This window comes from Podarcis cretensis, assembly GCF_951804945.1.
Source record: "Podarcis cretensis genome assembly, chromosome: 16".
In the NCBI taxonomy this organism is placed as follows: Eukaryota; Metazoa; Chordata; class Lepidosauria; order Squamata; family Lacertidae; genus Podarcis; species Podarcis cretensis.
In genome coordinates, this window is record NC_137186.1 from 36,948,967 (window position 1) to 36,972,201 (window position 23,235).

Genomic DNA, 23,235 nt, shown 5'->3' on the forward strand with positions numbered 1-23,235 from the left:
TGTGCTGAGTTAGGCCTCTGTTCTCTCTTACGAGGGGGTTATGTTCCAGGCCACCACATGCATGAGCAAAAAAAAAAAAAAAGGTGTTACAGTAAGTGCCACACTTTTAACATTTGGGAGGGGGTGCCGGTACTGCGTACCCTTGAGTTACCCCCCCAATAAATAAATAAAAGCAGTGTTCCCACCCAACAGCTGTAGAGCAGAGTAGTGCAGCTTCAGCAAGAGCTCCCACACACCATTTGGAGTCATTGTTGTCTCTTTTTTTCTGGACTTTTGACTCACTGACATCCTTTCTGGGCTCTGGGGAGGGTCTCCTTAGGAGCACAAGGAATTTCCAGCTCTCTCCTGTCATTTCAGGTTAGAATTGAATTACTCATTTAACAGTGCCTTGCATATATGCAGTCACACACGAGTTGATCATACATAGATAAGGGAATGCCTATAGAAAAGATGCGGGTGGCACTGTGGGTTAAACCACAGAGCCTTGGACTTGCCAATCAGAAGGTCGGTGGTTCGAATCCCCGCAACGGGGTGAGCTCCCATTGCTCAGTCCCTGCTCCTGCCAACCTAGCAGTTTGAAAGCACGTCAAAGTGCAAGTAGATAAATAGGTACCGCTCCGGCGGGAAGGTAAACGGCGTTTCCGTGCGCTGCTCTGGTTCGCCAGAAGCGGCTTCATCATGCTGGCCACATGACCTGGAAACTGTATGCCGGCTCCCTCGGCCAATAAAGCGAGATGAGTGCCGCAACCCCAGAGTCGGCCATGACTGGACCTAATGGTCAGGGGTCCCTTTACCTTTACCTATAAAAAAGAAAGCTATGGTGTCAGGAGGAGATGTAGACAGAAACACACTCCAGCCTTCTTTCCAGTGTGGTGTAGTGGTTAAGAGCAGTGGACTCGTAATCTGGTGAACTGGGTTCGATTCCCCGCTCCTCCACATGCAGCTGCTGGGTGACCTTGGGCTAGTCACACTTCTCTGAAGTCTCTCAGCCTCACCCACCTTGCAGAGTGTTTGTTGTGGGGGAGGAAGGAAAAGGAGATTGTTAGCCACTTTGAGACTCCTTCGGGTAGTGATAAAGCGGGATATCAAATCCAAACTCTTCTTCTCTTCATCCTGACCTGCTGGTTTTCTGTGTGCAAGGAGCTGGGCCAGTTTATGTCCTCCTCTGACAAACTTCTCTTGCAATTGCTGCAGACAGCACAAAAGACTCTTGGTAGCCTCTGGCACGCTGTTTCCCCATCCACTTGTCCTAGCGGCCAATTAACCAGGCAGTTTTTTTTTTTTTTTAATAATATTTATTAAGCATTTTCAAATATGACAAAAAAGAAAAATGAAAAAATAGAACATCCATTCTATAATCTTATTTTCATTAACATTTTTCCAGGACTTCCCCACCCCACCCCCTCTTGTATTCCAATTCTTTCAAATAAATTCAACAAGTTCTTACCCCAAGTTTTAAACTTATTACAATTAACCCAATATTAAGAATGTTTTTCCCTCCCCTAAAATCGACCCCGCTCCCTTCCATGAGTTCCCCACTTTAATATGCAGAACAGATTAAAATTTAAAAAAAGATAGAAAAAAGAATAAAGTATAGTTTAACACCCTTTGGATTCCAAATTTTCCTCCCCCCTTTCCCGGTTGCGTTCCCCAATGTCCATCAATGCCTGTTGTCATCCTGGAGATCCCACATCTAGGCCGAAATCCTTCAGAAATCCACTTTGCCGTCTTTTTAAATAGTCTTTGCCATCTTTTTAATCATCTTTGGTTTCAAGCGTCCAGTCTTGGAAGAAATTCTATCTCAAAAAAGTCCTTTTTTTTTTTTGTCCGATTCTTATTGTTCATGTTGTTCTTGTTGTTCTCTCTCCTCATTTTTCTCTAGTTTCATTTCCTGCTCTCCTGCAAAAATGTTCCAATTCCAAAAGCTTCTAAAATCTCCTACAGAGGCTTTGTTATTCAGGAACAAAACTTTACGTCAAGTCCCTTCCATTCTTCAATAGATAAGTCTATTGTCTCCTTTAGTGTAGAGACCTCTGTAGACAAAATAGTAACCAGGCAGTTATTAATCTGGCACCAACTTTGCACACTGGGACCGCAGCAGGAAGTTGCCAGTGTGCTGTTTGCCTCGTCATTATTGGGTTCCCACATGGTTTCTGCAGCCCTCCTGCCTCCTGAAAACTCTCTCTGGGATATTCTGAGACCCAGGGCATGTAAATGGTTTTCCAGACTTCCCTCCTCAGCATCAGATTGCTCCTGCTTAAGTGGCTCCCCAACGTTGGGATGCAAAAGTGTTTGCTGTAATCCTCCCCAGAACAATTTGCAAGGCTGGCCTCTGCGCTGTCCTATGCCCTGCAAGGACTCCTTGGCAGCTGCCTTCTCTCAACAGCCTACTTGCCGTCCTGGTGTTGGCTCTGGGGTCGGAATAGGGATGAGAGGATTTCTACCCTTCCATTCCTTTTGGTGTTTTCTCGGGCCTGCATTCTGCCCTTCCTGAATTCTTTTCTAACTAGGAGGATTTCTGAAATTGCCATGAGGCAGATGGCTGTGTTGTATTGTTTTCAGCACCTGCGAAAAACCTTTCTCTTTAGCCAGCCAAGAGGTGTAATTTTAGCATTTAATTTTATTTGCATGCATTTGTTTTAAAACAACTGGTTTTATTTATATTTTGATAGTTTTATGTCCTCTGCGTTTTTTAAATCAGACACCTAATCTTTAACATGTAATTTTACCATGTGGCTTTCTTTTGAAACACCTGAATTTTAAAGAATAACGACTAAGAGTAACCCTGGAATTAAAGCATGTGCATCTTGCCACAGAGCTTTCCCCCAGTTCACAAGCACTACCACCACCTACATCAGCAATGTCCATATGTAGTTTGCAAGAATTAAAGATGTCTGGGGAATTCAGTGTTTGCAAAATGTGATGGGGACAGACCTGGTGTCCACTTCCTGCATCAATGTGCATCCACATCACAGATTAAATTGCATTAAAAATCAATCGTTCTTCCTAGGGTAAAAGAGGGCTCTCCTAACAAGTCTCAGCACACTTAGCAAACTACATGTCCCAGGATTATTTAAAAAAATTGGGGGGGACCCTATACAGCACCTGTGATCCTCAGATGAATGGCAGTATATAAATGTATTAAATAAATTATTAATAATAACAAAATAAACCTAGATGTTTAAAGTGCTATAAAAGTGCTTTCATTATGTAGTGTGGACTAGTTATCTTTTGGAATGTTCTGACGCGGTTCTGTGCTAAAAACAACAGCGACATAAAACTAGGTTTGGTAAGGCATAATTTGAGAGACAGTGTGTAAGAAATCCATGTTTAGAAACATGTTTAACGTGGTAAATTGTGCAGATTTTTTTAAATTTTTGTTTTTAAAATTATAGTTTAAAAATGGTGATGGAGTGGAGTAGACTAATGAGTGAGCATATGCCAAAGTCGCCTGGCCCTGAGAGTTTCCCCCCGTCCCCCAATAAAATACTGAGATGACACATTTTGACATCTCCAGTCCCCTAGACCAGGCATGACCAACTCCCTAGAGGCTACCCATTAGATTGACCTAAGTTGCTGACCTTTTCTTTTTTTTTTCTTTTTTGAGAGAGAGAGAGAGAGGTCAATCAGGGTCACGAGATCAATGACCACGATTGGCCAGTAGATCCGTGATTGACCAGTAGATTGACCAGATTGACCCTCAATCGACCGGTAGATCGTGATCAACCAGTTGAACATGCCTGCCTTAGACAATGAAAATTTAATAACAATATGCTTCTACCTGTAGGGCATACGGAATTAAGTGACTGGTAGTAACTGAAGCGTGTTTTGAAATCTAGGTCCACCAGCTCCCCCTCAAGACATCAGAATTCAGGCTGGGCCGACGCCAGGAACGATCCTGGTTTCATGGAAGCCACCAATTCTCACAGCAACAGGGACCTCCAATGGAGCCAACGTAACCGGTTATGGAGTTTATGCAAAAGGCCAAAGGGTAGGTGGGGTTTTCCACTTCATTGATGGTGACCCACACACCTTGATTCCCAGAGTGGTTTCAACTGTCCATCCCTTCTCCCAGGGAACTCTGGGAACTGCCCTGGGAAGGGAGTGGGGATCTTCTGACAGCTCTCAGCAGTGATTTTTTTCTGGGGGTACTCAATGGTACACAGTACCTGCACCATTTTTTCCTAGAAAAAAAAGCATTTCTCAGCAGCCTCAACAAACACTTCCTGTGATTCTTTTGGGGGGAAGCCATGACTCTTTAGAGTGGCACGATGTTGCTTTAAATGTATACTGCAGATGGGGCCCTTTTCTCCCCCTTTCTATGGGCTCATCCACAATGCCCCACAACAGCTACTCACCGGGGGTAAAGCAAACAGTCTAATCTGTCAACGCCTAAATGATATCGAGCGTCAGAACAACTTGGCCACAATAAGGAGATTTTGCCCATGGTACGACCATTTTCCATCCTTCCACTTTGATTCTCTGGCACCCTATCTGTATAACCTAGCAACTCCAAAATATAGATGTGCTTTTACCCTTGCAAAATTGAATGTATTGCCCTCGGCTGTACTTGAGGGACGATTCCAACAGATTCCATACAAAAAATGCTTATGTCCCTGCGGAGATGGCAGCACCAAATCAGTGGTGCCTGCCCTCCTGGCTTGCACTCTTTATAAAGATCTGAGGAATGAGATTATTACCCCTCTTTTATTGACCATTCTGGGCCGCCCTACCACTGCCATTGTGTCTTTTCTCCTGGCAGATCAAGAGGAGCAGATGACAGCAAAGGTTGCAAGGTTTTTAGCTGGGGCAATCAGAATAAGGTCTATTATTTGACTGCTGAGTCTGGACCCTAAACTGTGTTTTATATAATCAACTTTCTATTTTGTTCTGTGTATGTTCTTTTGTTGCTATGGCCGATGGCTGATGCAAATAAAGCTTTATTCATTCAATGCCACTTGCCCCGTGATTTCTAGACATGCGTCCGAAAGGTTTTTTCATTTTGTCCTGCCACTTTCCTTGGGGAAACCCACCACTTACTGCTGAATCAACAAACGTCTATCAAATGGACGTTTGCTGTGACTCAGCAGTAAACAGCGGCTTTTCCCAAGGAAAGCGGTGGAACAAAAGAAGAATCTCTCAGACCATTGCGTAGAAATCACAGGACAAACCTAAGTGTGGATGAGCCCTAGGTTAGGCAGCTGAAGGAAAGAAAACTTCATGTAAAAACCAAGAGTGTTTGTGTGTGCATGCACGCACTGAACTCAGTTCTTGTGCTAAAAACAAATTGCATATGCAGTTGAAGTTGAAGTTGAACATGTGTGATTAATTTGAAGTGTAATGTCTGCCATCCTGCCCCTATCGAGCCACTGTTTTGCACATGGATGCTGTTGGTGGGACTTTAGTTAGAGTTATTTGAGTGGAACCCCTGGTCTGAACCTTTTGCAGAGTAGAAATGAATATGCTCCCCACCACAAGAAAAGGTTCCAAAAGGCGTTACTGCAAACAGTCTTAAACAAGTTGCAAAATATATGTTGCAAGACTATAAAGTAACACATTGCCCTTAAGCAAACTAGCAATGCAGTCCAGTCTTCTTTAAGCCCTTAATACAGTGGTACCTCGGGTTACATGCGTTTCAGGTTACAGACGCTTCAGGTTACAAATTCCGCTAACCCAGAAATAGTACCTCGGGTTAAGAACTTTCTTCAGGATGAGAACAGAAATTGCGCGGTGGCGGCGTGGCAGCAGCAGGAGGCCCCATTAGCTAAAGTGGTGCTTCAGGTTAAGAACAGTTTCAGGTTAAGAATGGACCTCTGGAACGAATTAAGTACATAACCAGAGGTACCACTGTACAGTCCAATAACTTTCCTTTCTCCGGTCCCAGAGAGAGATCCTACACAAACAGAATCATTGAGCTATGCCTACTGAGAAAGTTTCTCAGGGATGGGTCATAACGTAGCATAAATGCTGAAATGGAAATCTCCAGCCTTATATTGCCATAGTTAGCTAGAGTTAAACCTCCTGCCTAGTGCAAACCTATGCATAAGTTTTTAACTTCAACGCATACAAACATAACATTCTATGCATACTAAACTTATAACTTTAGCAGACCTCAGGGTCCTAGCAAAAGATATATATGTCAAAGTAGATGTTGTAAGCTAGAAGTCTGCGTACCTCTGTCTCATATAGGGCTACTGTTTGGTCCTACTGGAGCGTCCTACTCATCTTCTGTATTAGTTTGAGGGCCCTTCCTTCCTTTCCCATCCAGGCATGGCAGCAGAAGAACTTGGCTCCTTCTCAACTTGGCCTTTGTGTTTTATACATCCGATTAGGTGGCAGAAGTTATCTTTCCTATGGGTGAGAACACCGTCGTGGAGCTCATGAGAATCCGGAGCCTGGAAGCCAGGGAAGTTCTCGTCCGGACACTTTCTGTCCAAGGGGAATCGGTGGACTCGCTGGGCGCTGCCATTCCACCTGACCTACTGGTGCCTCCAACCCCTCACCCTCGGCCAGCTCCCAAATCTAAGCCATTACCAAGTGCCGGCATCCCAGATACCAAAGACGAACATTTGTGTCCGCATGTGAAAAGGGATGAGTCGTGGGAGCAGGGCCGCGTGGCGTCTCCCATCCACGGACACACCCTGGAGCCTCCCAACTTCCACAGCCCACTCCAGGGGAGAAGGTCTCCTTCCCCAAACCGGATACTCCCTCAGCCACAAGGCGCTCCCGTCCCCAACACAGTCGCAAAGGCCATGGCCAGGGAGGCTGCTCAGCGCGTTGCAGCGGAGAGCAGCAGGGTGAGTAGAGCTCGCTGCATCTGACACCCACAACTGCACAAAACCCAATTTTGGGCCATTTCAGACATGCACTTCCTTCATGGATGCAGCATCCACTGGTGATTTTCACATGTGAATGGCCGTCTGTGGGTCTGGTCTACACACCACACAAGCAGAACAGCATAGCAGGGGTAGCCAACAAGGTCCCTCTAGATCACCTTGTGGGTCCCCAGATGTTGTTGGACTACAACTCCCATCACCCCTAGCTAGCAAGGCCAGAGCTCAGGAATGATGGAAGTTGTAGTCCAACAACATCTGCATGCTCTAGATGCTTCTGAACTGATGGTTAAATGGCCCTTGGGGTCCCTTCCAACTCTACAATTCTATGTGTGAAGGGTTCAATATGACCCTGCCTACCCATGGAAGCGAGGGACACAGGTGGCACTGTGGTCTAAACCACTGAGCCTTGGGCTTGACGATCGGAAGGTCAGCAGTTCGAATCCCCGTGATGGTGTGAGCTCCTGTTGTTCGGTCCCAGCTCCTGCTAACCTATCAGTTCGAAAGCACGCCGATTAATAGGTGCAAGTAGATTAATAGGTACCACTCCAGCGGGAAGGTAAACGGCATTTCTGCGTGCTGCTCTGGTGTCGGTGTTCCATTGCACCAGAAGCGGCTTAGTCATGCTGGCCACATGACCCGGAAAAACTGTCTGCGGACAAACGCCAGCTCCCTCGGCCTGTAAAGCAAGATGAGCACTGCAACCTCAGAGTCATCCACGACTGGACTAACTGTCGGGGTCCCTTTACCTTTACCTTTACCCATGGAAGCAGAATGAGATAGGAGAGTAGGGGTAACCAATGTGGTCCCTGTCAGGTGATGTTGGACTCCAACTCCTATCAGCCGCAACCAGCATGGGCAATGGTAAGAAGTGATAGGAGGCAAGCATCATCTAGAGGCCACCACATTGGATATTCCTCTCTAAGAGTTATGATTGGCAGCTAGCTGTTGGGCACTCCACTCCAAGCACATGAATCCACTTACCTGGATGGAGCTGGGGAGGAAGCTGGGAACATAGCCATTGAAGGAGAGAATTTTTTCTTTTCTTTTTTTAACAATGATTTTGGTTGGTGGGCCTTGAGAGGGGAGCAAGCAGGTACACTTGGGGAACATGCTGTTGCTTTGAGGAACCTGGTAGTGAAGGAATGGGTTTCTGTGTAGCAAGTTTAAAACTGACTCAAACCCATTCCTTCAGTAGTACTATAAAAAACAGTGCTATCTACCTACTTTTCCCTGTACCTTTTAAATCTGTAAATCAACAGATATAGTACACACCCAAAGTCCCCCAATGTCCTCACATGACGCTGTAGGGCAGAGATGGAGAACCAGTAGCCCTCCAACCATCGTTGTACTTCAGCTCCCATCAGCTCTAGCTAACATGTCCAACGATGAGGGATGATGAGAGTTGTAGTCCAGAAATGTCTGGAGGGGCCATCATTGTCCCCATCCCTGATATAGGTTCCTGCCCTCAAACTTCCTACCAACTGGGGAAATGAGGAGCCCCAAAGCAATGTGAATGTGTTGAAGAACCATAGAACTGCAGTGTTGGAAGGGACCATGAGGGTCATCTAGTCCAACCCCTGCAATGCAGGAATCTTCTGTCCAGCATGGGGCTCAAACCTATGGTCCTGAGATTAAGAGTCTTGCGCTCTACCAACTGAGCAACCAAGACTGTGCAGATTAAATGGGCTTGCCTTTCAGTGCAAACTGAATTGGATGCCTTCCCCATCCCTACCACCAGAGCACATGGACCTCACATCCAATTTCCCCACCATCCTTAGAGAGGAGCCCTTCCCCCGAGACCAGGGAGAAGAGTCGGTGGAAGAAGATTGGAAAAAAATTAAAGATTATTTACAGAAATATTGTAAAATTAATGAGCTATAGAAAAATGGTGGGATGAAGTTATATGGCTTTGGCAGAAATGTTATAAGGAACTAGGTACAGATAGATTGTTAATGTATTAAAGGGAAAAAACAAGGTTAGAATAGGTTAAGATTAATTACAGGACAGAAAATAGATGAAGATGGAAAGGAATTGCTGAAACAGTTAATTGAAGTGGAATACAAAAAGGGAGGCATGAGGAAGTCAATGAAACAAGTGAATGAAAGTTAAGATTGAAAATATTGGAAGTGTTTTTAATTGTTTTTGTTTTGTTTTGTTAATTTAATGTTTTATGTAGTGTTTTTGTTTCTGTTTTTGTATTTTATTATGTTGATTTGTTTAATTCTTTTTCTTTCTTTTTGTAATCTTTAAACTCTTAATAAATATTATTTTTTTAAAAAAAAGAAGAAGAGAGGAGCCCTTCCCTCACCGCACTCCTTGTTCTCAACTCCACAGCTGGAGAGAAGGAGCGTGTTCAGCGAAAGGAGCGGCGCTGCGCATTACGCAAACTCTGACGAAGAAGAAGATGGCTATGACTCGCCGCGTGTCAAGAGGAGAGGGGCTTCCGTTGACGATTTCTTAAAAGGCTCCGAGCTCGGGAAGCAGGTAACTGGTGCAACTGCAGCAGCTTGAGCGTCAGGCGTGTGCCATAGTCACGGCGTGAAGAAACTTGCTTGCTTGTGTGTGCTCTAAAACAAGTGCTAATATCCCCAGGATGGTGTAGTCTGCAGCTGGTGTTGGAGAGTCCTCTGGTTTCACAAATGCCTGCAGCCCTGGTGGTGGTGCTGAGGTTCTTGGGAGCTGCCCTACCTCAACCTCTTGAGGTTGGCCTTGATTTGAATTTTGAAAGTCGCATCTTGCTTTGTTCGCCCCTCTTTCTCCCTCTCCCCCCACCCCACCCCCCAACAGCCCCACTATTGCCATGGGGAGGAGTACCATACTGAGAGCAGCCGGGGCTCCGACTTGTCCGACATCATGGAAGAAGACGAGGAAGAGCTGTACTCAGAGATGCAGATGGAGGATGGAGGGAGGAGGCGAGTCAGTATAACATCGCATAACACTCTCAAGGTAAAAAGCAACTATGAGATGGGGAAATCCTCTATGCAAAGGATAGGATAGAGAAAGAAAGAGGAGCTGCTGACTTACTCAAGAGTAGGCTTGGATGGTCCAAAGGTTTCATGGGCTAGCAGCATCTTCAAATGAAGAAGAATGTGGTTGGAGATCCTAGGCCACCATGCTGTATGCAAAAACAGCAAGAGACTTCCCAACGGTTACCTCAAATCCTCACTAAGGAATCACATTCTATATAATTTCAAATTTCTGCCCCTTGTCAGCCCTGCTGTCCCAAGAAAAACCAGGCACACAGTCGCACATATTCCTAGAATTACCTTGCTGGCAGGAACCAGGTACTTCAAAGCAGGCCAATCCCATCTCTGTGCACCCCTTCCAGTCTGCCACGTGCTAGGGATATACTTTTTTCAGGCGTAGTTTGTTTTCTTTTGCCTTGAACATCTAACAGAAAGCCAATTTCAAATAACGTTAAGCTTAAAAAGTTGGGTGCTCTTTAAAACAAGGAGCAGAGACATACGAAAACCAACACCTCTCCTATCTTGGAGCTCTCCCTGGTGCTGATTCTTCTGCCTTCCTGTTGGTAATTTATCTAGCATCTGGTAGGTACCAAAATGTTAAAACTGGGTGTCAAAGTGTAGATTTGGTGAGTCAATTCATAAGATATCCTTCAAAACAGGACTCAGTTTAGATAGGCACAGTGCTAAACAGGAAGATGACAATATCCTACTTGATCACTGGGCATTTGTAGTTCTCTTCCCCCTTCAATAGAAAAGGAGCATTAATGTGCCTTCTAGGAATTATTCTCAGCATGCAAATGCATGCTGGTAAGTTTCTGTTCTTCATCTAGCTTCTTTTAATGTGTGGACAGGACAGGAGATTTTGCACTGGGAAAAGTCTAACTTAAGGGTGCAGTCTACAGATTGAAGGAAAGCAGAGGGGAGAGTTATGCCATAGACAAATACCCCATCTTCCCCACATACGAAGGAGACCTCCTGTGCAGCATCAACTTCTTTGTTCCAAGTGCCTGGTTTTCAGTTCTTTGTTAGAGCCTCAATATATCAGCCTGCTGTATTGACATCCTTGCACTAAATACAACACTGAGCAACTTCCTAATCATGTCTTTTATTTTCACAGATTCCCATTCAAAGCATGACATCTTTCCTCACTGAATAAAAGCTGCATGCTTTCTGTTCGCCATTGCTCTAAAACTAATTCTGTCTTTATTTTTTTTCTTTCCTCCCTCCTTCCTCTTTTTTTTTTTTTTTAAATCACACACTTATTTGTTCTCCTCGCCTATTCTTTGGTCCGTTTTTTCTTTTTTTAAAAAATCTCACGTGCACTTTTAAAGGAATGTTATACGAATAAAAGAATTGAAGCAGCTTTTTTGGAGCAGCCTGATTTTGCCCAGCAGATCCACCACAGTAAAAAGCTGTTCAGTATCCCCGAAGTAGCTGAAGAGGACGGCGATCACTCAGAACTTTTGCACAAGCAGGGTTTAGGGATGGCCCACAAAATGAGGAGCGCAGTAGCTAGAGAGAGTAGATCTGCCAGAGCTTACCACCAAGACCCGCAGCACAACTTCTGGCACCCGGCGAAGCAGAGAATCTTGGAGGATGCAGGCGAGAGAGGCTATACCTACAGCAGGTCTTCCACAAGGAGCCCAGACAGCGGCCTGGACTGCGGCAGCGAGGAAGAGGAATCGCGCTTCAGCTTCCGCAACACCTACGACGCGGCTTCTGCAAACGTCGCGCCCAGCTGCTGTGCTGCCGGCGGGAGCTGCTCCTGCCGAAAGACGCCGCCCCGGCCACTGCTTGCCCGCCGCAGGACGCTGACGAGGCAGAGCAGCATTGAAGAGGACTTTGGGGACCCCTTCCCTTCTTTTCTAGAGCCCCAAGGCGAGGAGAGCAAGCCATCTTATTATGAGAGGAAGTGCGAGCCTCACTGGTGTAATAGAGCAGATAATTTGATGCGCGAAGATTATCAGGGAGGCTGGAGTGGCCCCTTGGCAGGGAATGACGTTAGGGCACCTTCCGCAAGGCCATCCTACCGAGAGCCCAAAGACCCTCTGGTGTGTTGAAATACAAAAACTTCCTTCTTAACATCTGCTTGCCAAATCAACCTCTTTTCTTCCTTTTTCTCCTTTTTGTTTTCTCAAGAGTCCATCCTCAGCATGTGTCTCTAGCTCCCTGCTCCCGTTCTTATTTTGCGTTTTCTTTCCTCATTCTTTCCCACGTATTTAATTTCTTTTTTTTTTTAATCTGTGTTGCTTTCACAGGCTTCTTAATGCTTCTGTTTTATTCTTATTTTTATTATTTATTTATTTTTTTAAAAAAATCTCGTGCCATAATGAAATGGGACTAATTTGCTTTACAACGATGATTTTTTTTTTTAACCCCTCACAGATAATCAATCAACAAATAGATACTGGCTTTTGTTTTCTCCCTTCCTTTTTAAAAAGGACAACTGAAACTAAATTTTAATTAAGGGTTAGCTGAACTACCATTTTCCTAACATTTGGGGTTGTTCTTTCTTTTATAATTTTTTTCCAACGATTTCTTTGTTTCTTTTTTATTGTGCTCCTTAAAATATAACCACTAAGGGATTTTATTTATAACTTGGGGTTTAAACAACCACCGCTGCCAAACACTAACTTTATTTCAACCCCCCCTTTTCTCTCTCTTCTGTTTGTTTAAGGTCTGCTTTAAATATTCCATCTTGTCATCTTGTTTTTGCTTCCCTCACTCCTAGACTTTCAAGGACGAATCTCTTTTTCTTCAACCCTTATCTCTGGGCAAGTACTAAGAACAGTCTCTCTCCTGTCCTGTCCTGTAGCGACAGTGACCCTAGGGCTTTGGAGTTAACAAGATTCATTGTGTTTCTATTATCCACCGTCCTCACTCTTAAACAACAAAAACCATCTCTTCTTGCCTTTGAAGTTGCAAACTGCATCTCTGCATGCAGGAGAAAGATCCTCCCCCCCCCAAAAAAAAGAGCTTTTGCTCTCCTTGGCTGTTTCAAAACACACACACATACACACACACACACCTGGGAACAGTTGCTGCAGTTCCATATTTAATCCACAAGAGGGGCAGCTATGCTTGCAAAGCCTTTATATCGTCTGTCATAGACCTCCCTGCTTCCAAATACACCAAGCATGGCTTGCTCACTTTTTAAGGAAGGACTGCAATAATCCAGAGAATGGGCATGTCAGAAATATTCATCCTCAAATGATGATAGTAGATTCAGCATTAGCTGCTTCTGCATTAACTAGGCCAGCAGTTTATTTTCAGTGGAGTCTCTCTCTCTCTCTTTTAAATAATCCACTAACAAAATTGGTGCCAACCTCTCCCCAACCCCTTCCTTCTCTCCAATTAATGTTGGTTGTTACAAAGCTGACCCCCGAAGAGCCTTAGAAGGTGGTGCCATTTCCAGCAAACTAGCAAGCAGAGAGTGCCAGCTGTGCAATTTTGAAGGGGGAAACAAATAAATTAATTGAGAAGGTTTTGGGATCTCGTTTTCTTCTTCTTCTCCCCCACTTCCTGCAAGCATTAATGACTTTTAAAAGCCTAGAGGTGGCCACAGACTGAACAGTAGGGGGAAAGGAATGACAGAAGGATGGATGGATGGCAATGCTGCAAAAAAACGACAGAGTCTGGCTGGAGTGAAATGAGTAGATCAAATAAATACAGGCTAATCCACTCTTTGCAGCTCTGGGGAAGAGCCTCAGTCCACTTCGAGGAGGGATCAAAGGGACCGGAAGCATGTTTTAGTGGCAACGACAAAGGCAAAAGAATGTCTTAAAACTCTCCTTTTTTCTGTTCCAATGTGCGACTGTTGTTTGCAAAGTTATGTACCACATCAGGCCAGCAAACTTTTTTCTTTTGTTTGTTTCTTTCCTTTCCAGGTTTACTGGGCATCTGTCCTCTTCTTTTCAGCTAACCTTTCAGTTAAAAACAAAGTTTAGTTGCCTTTAGAGCTAATGATTGACTTGATTTTCTGTTAATTTCACACACCCCTGCCCTCTTCCTCTCCCCGCCCCCCACCCTTTACTGACACGTGTGCAGTTGTGTAACTTTTAAACCTGTCTCTCCCCTCCCCTTCTCTCTTTTTTTTCTCTCTCTCTCTTCCTCCCCTTTATTTTGGTTCTTAGCTTTTGAGTAACCCATCATCCTCCGGACGACCAGACAGGATGGAGCACCGGGGTCAAAGAATATCTCACAGAAGCTCGGGAGGACCACAGCGGTCGCGGCCCATGCTGGTCCCTTCCATTGGTTAGTTGGCCTGACTGGTACATGTTGTGTTGCTTGTTGGAAGGGAAGCACAGAGATGGGTTGGCAGGAAGTCCCCAAATCAAGTTCCTGACCTTGATTTTGATACAGTGGGAAGGAAAAGCAGCGGCACATTTCTGTCTGCATAGGAATATTCCCACTGGATATTTAGCGTGAGAGACTTTTGGGGAGGATACTGCTGAGCAGATGAACCACTCTGCTCGGGTTTGTCACGAAAGGCAGGTGGTAGCATCCTGCCAAGGCTGTACCACTACAGAGTCCTGTCGGTGGGGGCGGGGCAGAGGGCATGCTGTGTAATTTGGATACTCCTCTATGCCATTCCACTCCTACTCAGCGAGTACACAAGAGAGAAGGTTCCCAAAGCTTTTCTTCCTGTGTGCTGGCATGTGCATCAATGCATGGACGCATTTGAACAGGCAGCCCCCATGTCCGCCATGTATTACGCAATACAGTCCCATGAAGACGGTGTGCCCGTATGTCTTCTCTCAATTTTGATAGAATTGGGAGGACTGGGAAATGGGGTGCAAAGCCTTTCTTATTGACCATCTTTCAGTCAGTTCATAGAATCATAGAGGGACGTCAAGGGTCATATGGTGGCCCCCTGCAATGCGGGAACCACAACTAAAGAATCCCCATGGAATTGTAGAGTTGGAAGAGAGTGGGGCAGCTCTTCTTAATAAGAAAGAGTTTCTTGGCTTTTATTTTATTTTAAGAGGGACTTTTGCTTCACTTCCACACACAGGAGAATGCCTCTGTACTTTCCACATTGTTGTGATTCGCATACAGTGGGTTTTCAAATTGCAGCAGGGCAATTGGATGTGATCGCCCAATATGTCCTGCTCACACCTAGGACCATTTCAGGCTGTGTCAGTGGACACACTGCACTTGGTGAAAACAAACTGGTGTGTGGCTTTATTGGATGTACACGTAGGTCCCGCTTTCTGAATGCTCGCTATGTGAAAGTTCACTTATCTGAACACGAGGAATTCATACCCAAGACTTGCTCTCTGCACTGCAGATTCAGATATCCAAACAGAAAGGATTTTTTACTTTCTTGTTTGCCTTTTGCTGGTGGGCTGAAGATCAGAGGGAGGGGGAATGATCAGACAAATCAGAGAGCATTTTTCCTGGGGGGGGGGGGTTTGTTCGGGACAAAAATCTGTGATTGGGAACACATTAGAAACTTCCCCATAGGAATCAATGGAAATCGTCAACTTGTTATGCAAACACACTGTGTTTGGGAAGCGGGACCTGCATGTACCTACAGCACAAGCTGAAACTAGATTAGCCTTTCCCCATGGATCCCCAGAAGGATGATATTATCTAAAGCAGCTCAAACAAAGGATTTGCTCTCTCAGCAAACTATCAGCCAAACTAGATGCTATTTGCTACTTACATGTTATTTCACCCACCCTTTAAAAAAGAAAACACCTGAAAGCAGCTTCCAAAGGCTGCAGAACTGAGTGAAGGAATGGAAAGGGCTGCTTAAAATCACCCTCCACCCCCCCTGCCCCCACTGCTTTTCCCCTACAGGGAAAAATGTGGGATGCAACAAATCGGTGGGGGCTGGTCCCTTAAGATAAGTGGAGCACAACTCCAACAGCCTCAGTTGGCCCTCATTCAACTAATATCTGCCTCTTCTTACTTACAACTAAATGTGGGAAGGCCTGGGGTGGGGGAATGGGGGGTGCGATATGTGGAATATTAAAACTATATCAAACTGGTTTTTATTTTTATTTTTCCGGGAGTGAAACGGCTTTGGAGAAAATGGGGGGACTGGTTTCCCCCCAATTTTTCTGGTTTTTTTCCAGGCCTTCCCATCTCTACTTACAACCGATTCAGGGGGGTGGCTTAGCCTGAGGCAGCTTCTTCCTCCTCCTCAATTTCAGTACTTCTGGTGGGAGGAGGATGGGGAACTAAAATTAGTTGTCTCTAGGCTGCCATTGGGATGCGGGTGGCACTGTGGTCTAAACCACTGAGCCTTGGGCTTGCTGATTGGAAGGTCGGCGGTTCAAATCCTCACGGCGGGGTGAGCTCCCATTGCTCAGTCCCAGCTCCCGCCAATCTAGCAGTTCGAAAGCACATCAAAGTGCAAGTAGATAAATAGGTACCACTCTGGCGGGAAGGTAAACAGCGTTTCCATGCGCTGCTCTGGTTTCGCCAGAAGCTGCTTAGTCATGCTGGCCACATGACCCGGAAAAACTGTCTGCAGACGAACGTCGGCTCCCTCGGCCAGTAAAGCGAGATGAGCGCCGCAACCCCAGAGTCGTTCGCGACTGGACTTAACTGTCAGGGGTCCTTTACCTTTAGGCTGCCATTGGCTCCCCCTACTGTTGGCCTCCCTGCTTTCCGCTCTACCAGTACTAATGGGCAGCAGCCACCATGGTAAGAAATAGCCTGTAACTCCTGCGGTGATTTTCAATTGTCAGGATCCTAGTCTGCCCTTCTGCTCTGCCTGAAGGCAGTTTCCCTCCACTTTAAACCATTTATAGCTCACCCCTACCCACCCCCCACTTTTTTAAAAAACCCAGGGGCCATAGTCACCCTGCTCCCACTAGCCACACTCTTACACAGCCCCTTTTGCATGCACACACGTCACACAGATGATTCATGCAGATGAGCAGTGGGCCACAAGCCACTGTAGCCAAAATCAGTGGGGTCTGGTGACGGGGGGTAGAAATATTTTCTGTGTGAACCATATCAGGCCCCTGGCTGGGGGGTGGCATAGCTAGGTTTGTCCAAGAAAACCTATGTCACTTGAACTCTGTTTGATGTGCTGTAGGTGTACGGATTTGCCCTCATCCTCCTCATTGATTCACCCATCAGAGCATCCATCTTCCCATTCCTCTTCACCAGCACATTGCATTTCCCCCTCCATAATACATTTATTTTTTTGGAGCTTGGTCAAGAGTACCCAACAAGGAAGACCCAACAATCTTAATGAGAAAACTTGAAATATGAATTGTGTCCCTGCGGTTTCCTGTCAGTGGCCTGGCTATCTTTCTTCTGTTCCCCAGAGGGATAAACCAGTTTGAGGCGGCTTCTCCTCACGCAGCTCATGTTCTCTGGCAGAGCATGAGGTATCTTTGCCATTTCTCATAAAGGTTAAATAATCATCACCACCAACAGTAAACTCAAGAGGATGAGTCCTTGTGAAACCAGGGCTGCCAAAATTAAGTCAGGCATTTCTCTATAGTTTGAGGATGCAGAAGAATATATACTGTATTTTTCGCTCTATAGGACACACTTTTTCCCCTCCAAAAATTAAGGGGAAATGTGTGTGCATCCTATGGAGCGAATGCAGGCTCCTTGGCTTCAGTGATAGCAACGCGAAGCCTCCGAAGCGCAGAGGGAGTGCTCCCTCCACGCTCCGGAGGCTACGCGTTGCTTTCGCTGAACCCTGGAGAGCGAGAGGGGTCGGTGCGCACCAACCCCTCTCGCTCTCCAGGCTTCAGGGATAGCCACCTGAAGCCTTTGAAGCACAGCGGGAACTCGCGCTGCACTCCGAAGCCTTCGGGTTCCTTTTGCTGAAGCCAGGAGAGCAAGACTCTCCTGGCTTCAGCAAAGAGGGAGAGCTGCGCAGCGCCCCTTCTGCCAAGCGGGAGAAGAAATGGAAGGGGCTCTGTTTCTCCTGCTGCTTCACTGAAGGGGCGCTGAGCAGAGAGGGGGGAATATTTTTCTTGTTCTCCCCCTCTAAAACAAGGTGCGTCCTATGGTCGGGTGCATCCTATAGAGCGAAAAATATGGTAATTAACAAACAAAAATTTATGAACTAAAATGTTCACAATGGCCTGAGAGGGACCTGTGAGCTTCCACATTTGTAGAATGCCAATGGGAAATTGTTCAAACATGGAGAGGCTGAATTTGTACATAGCGATGATACACTATGATTTATTATTACACAAACAAGCCTCAGCCTTGTGCCTTCCCCTTATCAGTTGCCTGGTGTATGGTAAGACAGCCAAGTGCCACAGCTATGTGGTTGGGAGGAACTGCTGACATATTTTTCGAGGATCCAGTGATATTATTTATTGTGTCTTAGCCCACCATTTCCTCTGAGGAGTTCAGGATAGTGTACATTGTTCCCCTCACATTTTATACCCACAACAACCCCGGCAGGTAGGCTAGGAAGAGAGATAGCGACTGGCCCAAGTCCGCTCAGTGGGCTTCACGGCAAAGTGAGGATTTGAACACAGATCCCTGAAATCAACACTCTAATGATTGCATTACGCTGGCAGTTTTGCCATGTGAATTACTCTCCCCACCCCACCCACATCATAAGGCTACTTCATCTCACTCAGCTGTTGAGAAGAACCACCTTTCTACCCAAAAAAGGGAGAACAAAACAGCCTAAAGCGTGAATCAGGCCTTCCAAAAATAAGTGAGGTGATGCGTTTTATTAGATTAGCACGTGCAAGAGGAATTGATGGCACTCCAGATGTTGGCGGGCTCCAAGAGTGGGTTGATGATTCGAACTCCCATCAGCCCCAGGCAGCATGGCCAGCAGTCAGGGATGGTGGGAGCTGGAGCCCAGAAACATCTGGTGCGTACCAGACTAGGTGCAATGGTGGTGCCTCAAGACACCAGTTGATGGGAAGCCACACGTGAGGAGAGTGGTGTTCTGCTCAGGTGCTTCTTCTGGGCTTCCCACTGGGATATCCTGTCGGCTGGGCCAAGATGAGCATTTGGCCTCCCTTCTTAACATTTTTGTGGAATGCTTTGAGGTGCATGGCAGCCAACGTCCCAGCCAAAGGGAAACCAGAGCTGGGCAGAGAGCCTTGCCGTGCGGAAGCCTCTACAAGGGAAGGGTAACCGGAGTCGTGCTTAATAGACCATTCCGTTTTTCTCCATAGAGATTACAATGGACAGTAACAGTGAAGGTGCTCGGTCAGGTAGTGAGGGGCATAGTTCCCCCCTAAGAGAAGATGCTTATTATCGCAGCATTGGCGGACACAGGAAATGGTGCCGGCAACGTACCGTGGCCTCTGACTATAGATACGGTATGCCAAAACCCTTCTTCGTCCTTTGTGCCAAACCAAAAGGGCTGCTTTTTTCAGAGCTGCGTGTGAAATGAGCGCCATCTCTGTATGTCGACGTTGCATGCCACGCCGAATGCCGAGGCCGCCCCTCCCTCGCCCCCTCTTTTATCAGGCAAGTCGTGTCCTGCTTTCCTTTCCCCTCTTTACGAACAGGTAAGTTTTGCTTAGGGAGGAGAAAGCTTTATGGTCATCTGGCCCCATTCCCCGCCCATGCCATCAGCTTTCCACATTGAAACGAGTCAAAAGCACCACCCATTGCATGAACCCCATCCTCTCTCTGCCCCCCTCCCCCCACCTTTCTACTTGGCTGTGCAATCCCAATGGACATGATCCAAGCACATGAGCGCTTTCTTGTACCCTCACCTTAAGTGCTTCTGTTGCCGAAATGCAGGTGCTGGATGCTCAGGTGGGAGCAAATTGACAACACCAGGGCAGTGAGCAGATTCTGATCATGCAACCCTGTGACACACCATTGCTTTGGGGGGAAATCCTAATAACTTGGTGGGACGTGTGTCCAAGAAAGCATGCATAGGGTTAGGCTTTCTCTCTGAGAATTTCAAATTTAATTAATGTCCAAGTCTGGCATGCGGATAGGATTTGTTTCACCTCTGAAAATGTCATGGAGCCCCGCTGTTAGCAGAGCTCAGATCTGAATGTCAGGCCTCCCTGCTACCAAAATGGCGGTGAGGCCATGTAGACCAGTACCAAGCACTGCCGAAATCAATGGAACTCGCTTGCAAGTAGGGTGTGGTGTTGATTCAAAACAGGGATGCTTTGATCTCTGAGCATTCTGGAGGCGTGTAATGCAACAGAGTGCAAACTGAAGAATGGGGGAGAATAGAAAAGAATTATTACAAGGGGGTAAATCCTCTTTTCCCTGGGCACAGGCCACATCCCAGAGACATCTTGCCGCCATCTTGTTTTGGGAAGCAGTAAGTGGGGAGGCACCATGAAAATGAATTTGTTTTCATTCCTCAGTGGGCCTAATAAAAGTAAACTTTTGTGCACCTAGAACAGCGATGGAGAACTTGTGGTTCTCCAAATGTTGTTGCATTACAACTCCCATCATCCCTGACCACTGGCCATGTTGGCAGAAGCTAATGGGAGCTGAACAATATCTGGAGAGCCACAGGTTCCCCATCCCATGACCTGGAGTCTCCCTCTCCTCCTTTCCCCACCATCTTGGTTTGGCAACTTACTTCTGGTGTGTGCATGTGTGTGTGTGTGTTTAGGGGGTGTGGTCCTCATATACCCCTCTGTCCCATATGCTGCCCCCTTGTCCACATTCCCACCTGCTTTACAAGAAAAAGCAAATACAAAGAACAAATGCAAGGCTTTGGGGCTGGCCTTCCTTCCCCTCATTGTCTGGCTGCCATGCATTTTGTCTGCCCTCCTGCTGCTTGGAAATGACGTTTCAGTAACTTTCCCCCTTGAAAAGGCGGCACCTCTCTGAAAATGTGGTGTTCTGTTGAACAAAAAATAACATATATGCAAAAGGCATTGGGGGATGCCAGTGGTGAATGTTGACCTTGAACGACCAGCAGACGGGTCCTGCTAGTGGCCGCCACGTCTCATGCAGGTGTGCCCATGGCAGATATGTCCCCTGTATGCGCAGTCTCCTCTGTTGTGAACAGAACCGGCCACTTTGTGGGATGCCACCATGTGCCACCTCAATGTGGGTCGAGTGGTGGCAACGTTGCAGGTTTTTGTAATGCAAGAATGGGGAACCCGTGACCCTCCAAATGTTACTGGACTTTCTGGCTGATGGGAGCTGGGAATCCAACAACATTTTGAGGCCCACATGTTCCCCCATCCCTCTCAAATGGGCAATGAATTAGACTTTCTTACTTATACTTCTACTGGCATGGCTGGTGTTCCCTCCACAGATAGCCCCTTGCCAGTCTCGGTAAGTATAAAGGCTTCCTTAAGCACACAAGGAAGACCACATGGGCAGCAACCTTTAGACTTGTCTGTTGGAAACCACTGAAATCAGTGTGCCGACAAAGATACATGCACTTACCTTCCTATGTGGTGTCAAGGAGTCACATCAAGGGGGTGTGATCAAATTGCCATTGGATTGCAGGCGCCAGGCCTAGGGCTACACCTGATGGTGTGGGGTTGCATTGAAGTAGTGCTGAACTGCAGAAAAGGTCATTATACCCTACCCAAGAAGTATTAGCCATGCAATTAGAGGTTTCAAGAGCTCCATACCCAGCGTTGCTTGGGAAACCTAATAAACTCAAAAAATATGCGCTGTTTTGAATTCGGTGGTTGAAATCATTGCTGTTTTGGAAAGTTCAGTCTTGATTCAAAATGGCATTCAATTGTATCCAAGGAACTATAATGCAAAATTTGGTTAAAAGCAAAACACATGCCTTTTCCGCATCTAGGCCAGCCCCAGATCCAGCACACTGTTAAGGCAGGCATTGATGGACTCCAACTCCCATCATCCCCAGCCAAACAACATCTGGATGGCCACAGGTTCCCCATCCCATGCACAAAAGCTGAATGGGATCTCAGCATGTCACTTGTCTTAAGTTCCTTGGATTCCAAAGGGAATGGCGTGGACACTGTCTGCTGTGGATTGCATCCATAATATAGACAAGAGTGTTTGTGGTCAGTTCTCAAGTGTGGTCTTCTTGTGCAAAGACAGCCACTTTGACCGGGTGAAGGCATGTTCAGGGGAGCTAAAAGCTAATAAAGGCCAATTGCTCTGCTCAGCAAATGGTATCTAAAGTTGCGGTAAGACTTTTCTCGAGAGCCAGTGTGGTGTAGTGGTTAAGAGCGGTAGTCTCATAATCTGGGGAACCAAGTTCGCCTCTCTGCTCCTCCACATGCAGCTGCTGGGTGACCTTGGGCTAGTCACACTTCTTTGAAGTCTCTCAGCCCCACTCACCTCACAGAGTGTTTGTTGTGGGGGAGGAAGGGAAAGGAGAATGTTAGCCACTTTGAGACTCCTTAAAGGGAGTGAAAGGCGGGATATCAAATCCAAACTCTTCTTCTTCTTCTTCTCTGTAGCTATCTATGCACTGAAAGTTTCTGTGGTACCATTTTGCCATGGGCCTCATTGCAGATTCGGTCCAGGTGTCTTGCTTGGAACACTTCACTCATCAAAGAGACTCTGATGTAAACACTTGAGATAGGGAAATAGGAACGGGGAACTCAGAGGCCCTTCCCACAGTTATTATCCCACCACCAATTATGAAGTCCTCACAAATCGACTTTCCTTGTGAACGCACCAGCACTTGCTTTGGTTAATGCTCATCACAACTTGGAAAAAAAACCATTGAAACCAGTCAAGTTAGAGGAAGGCATATGGGGTTGGGGGAGGGATGCCAACACAGAGTTTCCAGGAAATTGGTCTGCATTGGCCAAATATTCTGCAAAAGTCAACATGTGATGACTTTGATTGTAAAATTGTGCAGGATTGTGTGAATAGCATGGGCTGCAAGTGGGAGATGGATGGAGGAATAGATAGATTTTTATTAATATTTATTTTTTATTACACTTATATCCTGCCTTTCATCCAAGAAGCTCAAGGCAGCCTATGTGATTTCCCCTTCCCGCCCCCCATAAAATTATCCTCAAAACAATCCTGCGTGGTAGATTAGACTGAGAGACTGCTACTATTGACTGAAGGTCACCTGTGGAGCCAATGGGTAGGAGTTGGACACTTCTGCTCTGCAGCACAGGGTAACAGTGCAGGAGGGGTGTTGTTAAGGTACCTAGCAAACACCCCTAGAGTGTAGCTTCCAAGCTTCTGTCTCTGGAGCAAGGAGGCAGGAGAAGCTGAAGGCAGGGACTGGTGGACTGTAAACATGCCAATCTGCAGAAGCCCTCCTGCCGATCTGCAAATTTCTCTGGTGGCTGGGGACACAATAGCCCAGGTTCCAGTCTTACTCCTCCAGGCAGAAGGAGATCAGCTAATTTATTACTGGAGAGAGTAAATAGTCCTAGCACCCCAACTTGGCAATTAAAGAAATCACCCTGGCTTTGGGCACTTTGAGGTGTATGTTTTCAGGACCCTCCTTATGTTTATGGTTGTAAGTTGCTTTAAATGGTTTGTAATATCGTTTTAATGCTGCCCGTCATCCTGGGACCTTATGGAGAAGGGTGGGCAAT

The 23,235-nt window shown here is 46.3% G+C and overlaps 1 protein-coding gene across 15 annotated transcripts in view; it reads left to right on the top strand.

The window, feature by feature from the left end:
- RIMBP2 (RIMS binding protein 2) overlaps positions 1–23,235 on the top strand; it is a 187,907-nt gene that overhangs the window by 145,037 nt on the left and 19,635 nt on the right. For 5 of the 15 annotated variants that reach the window (XM_079956387.1, XM_079956376.1, XM_079956384.1 and 2 more), the window contains 7 exons: positions 3,840–3,991; positions 6,333–6,797; positions 9,171–9,320; positions 9,624–9,782; positions 11,134–11,853; positions 13,936–14,056; positions 18,928–19,074. In XM_079956387.1, coding sequence (XP_079812513.1) covers positions 3,840–3,991; positions 6,333–6,797; positions 9,171–9,320; positions 9,624–9,782; positions 11,134–11,853; positions 13,936–14,056; positions 18,928–19,074 — 1,914 coding nt within the window. The remainder of the gene's footprint in view (positions 1–3,839; positions 3,992–6,332; positions 6,798–9,170; positions 9,321–9,623; positions 9,783–11,133; positions 11,854–13,935; positions 14,057–18,927; positions 19,075–23,235) is intronic. The other 10 variants (XM_079956382.1, XM_079956378.1, XM_079956379.1 and 7 more) reach the window with 5 other exon arrangements.